The 10,000-nt window shown below is 39.2% G+C and overlaps 1 protein-coding gene across 1 annotated transcript in view; it reads right to left on the reverse strand.

The window, feature by feature from the left end:
• Positions 1–10,000, reverse strand: part of LOC307227361 (intersectin-2-like) — a 44,477-nt gene that overhangs the window by 26,467 nt on the left and 8,010 nt on the right. The window contains exons 3-6 of the mRNA XM_079996646.1: positions 3,378–3,470; positions 2,659–2,722; positions 1,841–2,016; positions 984–1,196 (exon numbers count right to left, since the gene is read on the reverse strand). Of these exons, the coding sequence (XP_079852772.1) occupies positions 984–1,196; positions 1,841–2,016; positions 2,659–2,722; positions 3,378–3,470 (546 nt within the window). The remainder of the gene's footprint in view (positions 1–983; positions 1,197–1,840; positions 2,017–2,658; positions 2,723–3,377; positions 3,471–10,000) is intronic.

A 10,000-nucleotide genomic window follows, 5' to 3' on the forward strand; every position in this document is an offset into this window, starting at 1 on the left:
ATAAAAAACGATTATATGTTGGAAATTATTGAATTAAAAATGAAAATGTTGTGTAGGTTTGACCCCTTGAGACTAAATGTGAGATAAGGTATCAAGGTTCACTTACACATTGATTATCAGATTGACAAATAATATTACTACTTGTATTATTGAAATAAAATAGTGGAACATTTTGACAAGCATAATACTGCATCGGTTCATTTTCTGAATCTCAATGTTTTCCTATTTTGCTTTCAAGTAATCATTTATTTCACTCACTTTGGTGTCAGCACCGGCTATTGGAGAAAACAAATAGTAAGTTATGCCAAAACTAACAAAGGTCTCGGTTTCACTTTGGTGATTTGATGCTCTGGATCGAACAACACAGACCTGGTAACACCCGAATGCAAACACTGGACAGAGTGGGTTTGGATCTCATATTGTCGTAAAATATTACAAAATACTTGGTAAAATGGCGCTGTGCGCAAGAGAAGGCCTTATGCTCTTATTTTTTTGATTGAAATGTTATGTTGTGGTACAGCCTGAACCAGACGTACCATCTTGAAGAGATCTCTCCCGATGCATTACATTACACTACACTATCTGGTACATGAGATCACAGAAAATTTGGGACTGTCCAGATATACCAGACATGACAATGAATATGTTCCCGCTTGATTGGATGAAAGAAATCGCATTGAAGCATCAAATGTGACCAAAGGCCAAAGACTCTCAAAGATAGTGAGTCCAGCATCACAAGAACAATAAGCCCCGAGTTCTTCATTGGTGCAAAAATGACATTTCTATTAAGCATTACTGTACATTGCCTCTATTCTCTTTTGCACAGGTTGATTATTTTCCTAATTATACCCAATAGGTACAGCATCCATCCCATTTGCAAGTCTCTCAAAGTGCAGGAAAATGGAGAACTGAACATTTACATCCATGCTCATGCAGATCTTCAAATGCGTCCAAACTACAGGTTCCTCCGCTGCAGAACCGACCTGTGTTGTTGGGAATGGGTGACGGGGTGAGGAGGTTGGCGTTGCCGTTGGACAGTCCTGCGTGTCCGAAGTTTGGGATTAGGGGCAGGGTCATCGGAGCTGGAAGCAGGGGCTGCAAGGAGGGCATGATGGGGCTGACACCGATGGGGTTTAGCATGGGCATGGAGGACATGGAGGACATACCGATGGACAGGTTTGGCATGGAGCCCATTCCTGCAGAGAGGGAGCACACAGGAGGAGTTTTCTAAATTCTAATATGAAGAGTTAGTGCCATGAGTTAGTTTTATAGAGTAAAACAAACAATGACTCCACAATGGCTCCAATTAAGTATAATAAATTCAGTGTTATTTTGCTAGATATGGACACGACTGTTAATAGCTGCTGGTGTTAGTATTATGCAATTTGGGCCTGATAATTGTTCCAAATGATGAGATGAGCCGATTTGGCAAATAAATCAAAAGAAATTACCACAATTGGGCATTTGGTGTTCAACATTTGACCCAGAGTTTTGTGAATTTTGGCTTCAGCCAGGGATTTTAATTTCTGTACATCACTTAAACTACATAGTTACCCACTGCAACTTTTCTGGCATGAATCTTGTAAGAATAGATCCTTTTCCCGATGCTTGAATGACATTTCATGACAGAATATAAAAATTATTTAAATGCCTTCATTCAAATACCTTTATGAACTCAATGATTTGAATTAACCCCAATTAAAACGGAATAATGAAATTGATATAACAAGGACTGTGAGATGGAAATTCCAGGAACAACCACAATGCATCTATAACCTCTATAGACATTTATATATTTAAAAAAAAAAAATGTTTTATTGTATACACGCTTCCTACTCACCAAACCGCGCTGACGATGTCATGATGGAGGCCGTGTTGCAGATGGGAGGCTGCTTCATCACAATCGGCAGAGAGGAGGGCAAGCCGCGCCCCTGGAGCTTCAGCTTGATGAGCTTCATGGCGATGGAGAACTCCTGTCTGTCCATCTTCCCATCGCTGTCCAAGTCAGCGAGGTTCCTGGGGGAGCAGGAGAGGGAAGAAGACTTTTTTGTTATAAATTACGATCCCTTGTACCACGAAGAACAATTATCTGGTTCTTGATCTGAGATTCTACATCCTGCCTTCCCAAGACGTCAGATTATCTCTAATTACAGGACACACACACACACACACAAACACACTATCCAGGCACACACGCACGCACGTACGCACACACACACGCTCAAATCAGGGTGGGACTTTGTGCAGGAAGTGCAGAATAGGAAGTTCACCCTGATGAAAAGAGGCCTTATAGTTTTGTACGTCAAATTCTATCGAGGCTAGGAACAAGGCGGCTGGTAGACCTATTGGCCTACTTTTTTAGGTTCCCAAAAGTAGATGTTCATGATGATGAGTGATGACACAACCTTTTACAAATCAGATAGATATTAGTTAGATATTTCATGCAAAACTCCATAGGTGTCCATACTATATTAAGGGAGTTAAAAGTGATACTATGATCAAAACATTCATTATTGTACAATCTCTGATGGGTTAAATCAAATAATGGTAAACTACTAAACCATAATTTTGTTGGGGACCCCCTAGAACCTCTTAAAGGAACCGCTGGGGATCCCCAGACACCACATTGAGAACCACTGGCGTTAGAGGGCTCCTCACCAGATCTCAGCCAGGACCGGCGCAGGCAGACCGGACTGGAGGAAGAATTTTCTGGCCTGTTCTCCTGCAGACAGAAAAAATGTTAGCGACCAAATTCCATGATTCCATGTTACTTAAAGGTGCAGTGCACAGAATTTAAAGGCATCTAGCGGTGAGGTTGCAGATCGCAACCAAATGAATACTCCTCCCCAAGGTGGTACAACATGGCGGCCTCCATGGAAGAGACGGTGGCCGCAGAACTCAGGAAGAACGCAAAAGGCCTTCTCTACAGCCAGTGTTTGGCGTGTCCGTTCTGGGCTACTGTAGAAGAAACATGGCGGTGCAACATGGCGGCCTCCTTGAAGAGTACCCGCTCCCTATGTAGATAAAAACGGCTCATTCTAAGGTAACGCCAGCACAACAATTCTTATTTTCACAGGACTACACACTAATTAAAACATACTTATAAATATAATTTTCAATTTCTGCCAAGTCTGTTCCGTAAATTCTACACACTGCCCTCCATTCTTTTTTTAACATAAATCCTAATTTTCAATAATTTAGAGTCAAAATAAATAAATTCCTTTAACACTGAACCATTATTTAAACATTTTGTGGCATTCAATACAGAATTTATAGATATCAGTTACCAAGGTAGTTAAAGAAACCCAAGTAGTCATTTTCTCTGGCCATTTCCCTTATGTTAAGAAAAATAAAACAAAATCTATTTGATATCCTACCTGAGACGAAACCGAGGACGGGCGTGAGAGAGTCAAACTGTTTATCATGTTTCCCCCGTTCCTCCGGCGTGATGGCCCACATACTGGCTCCTCCTTGGAAACCATAAAGAAAGTTGATATAAAGAAATGGCAAAAATAAGAACATAAAGGCACAGTCTGTAACACAGTCATTGAGGGACTCCGAATGCCGACGCAGAACCTGTGCAATAACGGTGTAATAAACTGTGCATTATACTGTCATAACAGTTATAACACTATGATAAATTAAGATGAACCCATCTGGTATTAGCCATGTCCATGCTGTTGTATGCATATACATATACATATTATAACAAATGGTAGGATATAAAAATTAAAAGTGCCATTTTCTGGGGAAAAACTCAGTCAACACAATAAAATATGGCGGGATGATAGAAAATAAACCAGAACATTTCAACCAGATTATTATTTCGATATTAATTATTATATTATTTTATTCATATTTACATTTATGTTTACACCCAGTCAATACTTGGATCCTTACTGCCACTTAGCCCCTCTTTGTATTTAGTCTTTATCTGGTGGAGCAGATTTAATATATTCGATACACATTGTTTTTGAATTTTTAGACAGTTAAGCATTATTTTGAAATGCTATTTGTCTACAAATGACTACAAATGGGCCAACTATTACCAAGACAAATTATTTGCACATGAATGTTCTTTGAACAAACTGTGTCTTCTCACTTCACCCTCTTCAGAAATCTGCATAATCTTCCTCCCAAATGAGTTTGCTCTCGGATGAAACGCCTTCTAACGACCTCCTGACAATGATTAATGTAGTAAAGTGTCCAGTCAGCTTCCTCTGCTCCGACGTGCGGCTCAAGGTAAGTTTGGGGTTGGAAATGAATTAAATATGAACTTCAAAGCGTGCTGCGCGAGGAATATGAAGCTGAATTCTCACTAAACGGAATAAGAAGTTCACTTTTTTAATGAACTGGGGGGTGGCCGTTCTGTGATCTATGATTCATTAATTGAAAACTGCAAATTGGACAAAAAAGCTGATTTTGCCATCAGCATTATATGAGATGTTTTTATCGGTTTGACTTTGTATCTCTATTTGTAAAACAGAGAAGAATATCGGAAGAAAAGTCTAAAAGTCAGTGCAGATATTGAATAATTAAAATTACAGTAAGGAGCAGGGTATTACGTTTTTATTCTTTGTTGATTTATTTATCTAAACATTTATTTTACTTATACAGTTAAATCTGTGTCTGACCATAGTTCACCATAATTTTGAAATCTAAAACTATCTGGAACATAACATCGGCCGAACCTACGAGCACAGTTTACATCTTGTTTGAACCGGTATGTCACAAACACCTGGTGGTTGAAGTTTCATCCAAATCAATCCACATACGGAGCAGAAATTAACGGAAAACCGACCAAATTTGATAAAAATCACAGACGCGGTCCAATGCATTTCACACCAAAATGTGTCCAACTCGGCCAAAAGTACAAACACAACAATGATGGAATCTACAAAGACAGTTAACGTGTTGTTTAAACCAGAATGTCACAAGTATCTCATGGTTTACATTTCATCCAGATGGATCCACATACAGAGCAATTATTAGTGAAAAACCAGCAACTTTGTTTCCAAATATTCAGCTGCTCTTGGTTAACTGACACATCATTATTCGTAAACAAAATAAATGAGATGAGATTTACAGTAAGACACTTCACAACGTCATCATATTTAGTATAAATGTACAGATTCCGATTGAGAATGTCCATTCCGACCGTGTCCAGTGTGTGGTGTAGACTGGCTGGTTCGACGTTACCAAACTATCGATTTACGTGTGTGTTTATGTACCTTCATACCTGGTACACGTCAGTAGAACTGTTTGATTGATATATTATGTCCGTGGTCCCCATTATTTGCCGGATAAATGAAAATATGAAAAAAAGTAATACACAATCACCCGTGACCACGTCAAGTCAAATCCACTGAAACATTCAACTGAGTGATGCGTTCAAGATCCAGGGAGGCGTAAATAGAAACTGGGAAATGGTAATTACTCAGAGAAATACCGGAATGTTTTTCAGATTTTAGAGTACGGGTGGGCGATATAACAATCTCGATAATTTTCACGATAAAATCTTCCACGATAACAATGATAGATTTATGAGATTTATTTTCGATACAGTTCGATACAAAGTCTGTTCTCCTCAACCTACAAAGACACCAATAGCTAATCTTACAGAGCAGAAAAACAACCACGTGACACGAACAGCCAATCGTACAGCAGAGAACAAACCATGTGACACGAACAGCCAATCGTACAGAAGGAGTGCCGGTGCTTCCTCCGCTCTTCGGTCGGCAGCGCACAGCGGGAATGAGGCCTCCCTGAGCTGATGCGACAGGTCTTCTTCAAACAACAACTAGAACTTGAACTCGCCCCCCCCCCCCCCCCCGAGCCCGGTGCGGCTCCCGCAATAGGAGAGCGATTAAAGAAAGAATTAGCGATTTTCAGTGACGTCTGGTCTGACACGATCAGAAAGAATCCCAGGGTTCGCTCCAAACATCCCCGCATATAATCACAGAGTGCAGATTAGACAACTTTTCGGACTGTCCTCAGATGACAATGATGTTTATAATATTTTAGGGCTGCAGTAACTAAATTCGAATAATTCAAATATTCAAAAAATAAACTATTTCAAGTCTGAAATTGCCATTTGGTTGTGTATTTTCTTATAGAAATATATATATATATATATATATATATATATATATGAATAAATTCATTATCAATTATAAACTGGCTTATGTTGGTGAATCAATCCAATGTGTTGAGCAAAAAAGTTTTGTTGCACAGAGAACGCACATTAGAGAGAAACATTCCCGGTAACGGTGTTGGAAGTCCACGTCAGCGGAGACGCACGACGCACCAGCACGTCTCCCTCTCCTCCAGCGTCTTACTGCGTATACAAGGGAAAGTGCTTCATTCACCATAATGTCGAGTAATTCCACTGATGTGGTGATGAATGTGGGAAATACACCCGACAATCATCGACGGAATGTCCTTTAGAGCAGAGGTTCCCAACAACTGGCTTGTGTGCCGCACAGGGCCGCGGGGCATTTTCCAGCGGGCCAGGAGAAAGCGGGCGGGATTTTTTCAGGAGAGATCTGCAATCTGCTCCGCAGCAGCTAGAACAGAGTAAATTAAATACATCTAGTTTTAATTTGCTTTGTGTAGAGAAAAGATCTCTCTGATCGGTGGTGCCAAAGCATGCGTAAGCCCCCTTCCTAAATCTGAGCATTAAAAGTGTGAATACATTTGAATATTAATAATAAAAAGCATAGAAATTCGAGTGAGATAGAGGAATATCTGCAGCCCTCATACATTTTTATATTATTTATTTCTGTTTTTAGTTTACATATATTTTTCTTTATTTATTCAGTGTTTAAAGGTATAGCTATGAGAATACACTTAAAACTGTAAATTGAGAATTATTATTATTATTATTATTCAATATATATTGTGATAATTATTGACATCGATCAATATAAAAAAACATATCCTGATAACATTTTTGGCCATATCATCCAGCCCTATTTCATGGAAACTAACCTTATTGAAAATGTAATTCAAATGGAATTCATGAAAAAAGTCACCACTAAAATTACGTAAGTTCGACTACTACCGTAAATCTCTGCAAATACGTAAACCTGTGTAAATACATCTTAATTGGCGACCACGAGATCCAGCGTCACCTACCGTCACTGCGACTGCACATGTACTTACACACAAGGTAAGTTATAAGAATAACAAAGTTTGGTTTAAAGTAAAAAAAAAAACGGGTGTTTTAAAGAAATGTCACATATAAACAGTTTCCTCCAGCTAAACTTAGCAGATTTAAATGAAAAGACAGAAAGTGTTAAGTATTGACAAGTTCTTCCATAATATTTCTAATGCCAAATTAATGTTTAAGTTCCATGAATGTTGTCTGCATTACAATACAGACAAGTAATCTATTGAACTGAATTTTCCAATATGTATCATTATGTTAAGTAATTACAAAGTTTGTTTTTGCTATTGTTTCAGATGCCGAAAAAAACCTAAAAGTCTGCGGTTGTGTATTTGAGAATACATAACAAGTAAAGGGATATTTATATGTATGTATCAGCCCGCCCAGCCAAATTATCTTTTTTTTCTAACACCATAAATCCATTTATTATCCGGTACCAGCTGCATTAGACTCGCTCTCTCTGCTCTGACAACGAGTTGTGTGTGTGTGTGTGTGTGTGTGTGCATGTGTGCGTGCGTGTGGACTAAAGATGACTAAACTGGACCACTTCTATTGCTGCATGCAGCTATATTTAGCTGAGAACCCTATTGTTACTGTTCGGATTTTATTATTATCATTCCCCTTGGCATTTTTCGGGCTAGAGTTGTCTGGAACACGACAACCACTGAACCCACGGACATGGTTGGGGTCTCATTCGAACCGGGACATATCAGACATGTCATTGTTCAAGTGTAATTGATATCGATCTACATTTCGGAGCAGGAATTGGTGAAAAACCTACAAAAATGTACCGGAAGTAGCAGAACATCGCGTACCTTGATTCGTTTGTGGAGAGGGTGCTTTGTGCGTCATCATCCAATTTGTGATATATGTCATGGTTTAGTCTCTGCGGTGGCACCCGGCGAGGTCTGCGGTGTAGGGCTGCACGATCAATCATGTTTTCATTGTCATCGCGATATATGAATATACCAGATAAACACATCCCAAAAGACGTGTAACATGTTGAAGATCTTTTAATTAAATAAATCATTTTTTATTTTTATTTATTTTTTCCGTCTGAGAGAGCAACGCCATCCGTGATTGATTAACCAGTGGAATGGTTCTCTGTAGAAGACTCGGCCGCGGAGCAGACTCACGGCTCTCCGGTTAAAAGCTCTCCAAAACAGGAAGTAATGGTGCGTTCAAGGAGCTTGGAAAACTCTGAAGTAACGCTTCATTCAATGGAAGTCGCCTGTAATTCGTAAAAGTTTTCCATCAGATTTTTCATTTTATTTAAAGAGATGTTTGTTGAGTTCAGAAATAATTGTGTTGTTTGTCGTGTTAGGAAATAATTGTATTGTTTGTGTGTTTTCATGCTCTAGATGCCAAAGAGAAGCAGAAAGTGTAAGACAATAAAGTAGCAGTGGGCAGAACGTCTACCCTGCGTTCCATGTGAACTCGGAAATTTGTAATGGTGTCAGTAGGAAGTGATGCTGGGAACTCTGAAAACTGTAAATTCGTAACTAACATGATTAACCTGGTCCCTGTGTATTGCTGCCTGCAGCTATATTTATTATTGAGCACCATTTTTGTGCTCCTTAAAACTATTAATTTGTGAAATTAATTGTGATTTCATACATCTCAAATCTTCACATTCACCTCCGTACAATGATAGTAATCTCTGGTCTGGATGTTAAACATTCAATTCAGACCGAAGGAAAATAAAGTGACTATAAGGGAGAAAAAAAAATAAAACAAATGGATATTAAAAAATTCCATATTCTCCTGTTGGTATAGAATTCCTTGGGCTATTCTGGTGTGTTGCTCTTTGCAGTCCTGGTATCCCCACTGTAATTTATTCACTATGTACAGGAAATACCACTCTGCCCATGAGGGAACTTCCTCTCCAACGCCCCAAATACTGCCCTGACCACAGACACAGACACGCGCACACGCACGCACGCGCACACGCACACGCACACACACACACACCAAGCCGATAAAGTGTAATCATACATAATATAATATATTACAGTACATATCATCATAGGCCTACTAAAGTGATATTTTGGCCAATAACTTATTTAAAAGAACTCTGGTGGGGTTTTTTTTCAGCCTAACACTTATTTTTCCCGTCAATCATTGGGAGTCTTCGGGAGTGATTGGCATCAGAATCTTTGAAATTGGTCCGTTATTTAGGTTACAAAAAACAGCAGTTTTCAGCAAACAGAGTAAAAGAGAGAAGGACGTGGGGTGAGTTCTGCATTTGTACACACTGAAAGCAACAAGGCTTTAATTTGCCAAATCTAGAACTTTAAGGTTTCCTCAATTTAAATTGTCCATCTTAATTTCTTAATTTAAAATTGAGAGCACCTAACAAAGACATAGTTTTAGCAAGTTGAAACATTTTTTTTTAAGTTGATCCAATGACTCCAATCCTATTATTTTGTTCACTCCCTGAAATTAAGTAAAAATGGGCAAAACTCTGGCCTATATCCAGAAAACCTGTCACAAACATATGTAAGATTAAGAGGTCTATTTGTGACCCAATCAACCAAGTTCCACCAAAACCACTTCCACAAATCACCATGGCAAGACCTGTCCAGCTACAAGCTTTTCCCTTGGTAGTTACCTAGTTTGCGGCACCTGGCCCACTTTCTGGCATCGTCTGTGAAAATGAAGCACGTTCAGAAGGGAAGAAGAACGCAATTAATCTCATGGAAAGATGTGACTTTTATTCACACTGTCCTTTTTATTTAGAAACCCCCATGAATGAGACCGTGAGTCGATATTTAGCACAGCACCGGTGGGACGGTTCTCTGGGCTGTCGGAGGCTTCAGCCTCGTATCAGCC

The sequence above is a fragment of the Zeus faber genome (assembly GCF_960531495.2).
Source record: "Zeus faber genome assembly, chromosome: 2".
Taxonomy (NCBI): Eukaryota; Metazoa; Chordata; class Actinopteri; order Zeiformes; family Zeidae; genus Zeus; species Zeus faber.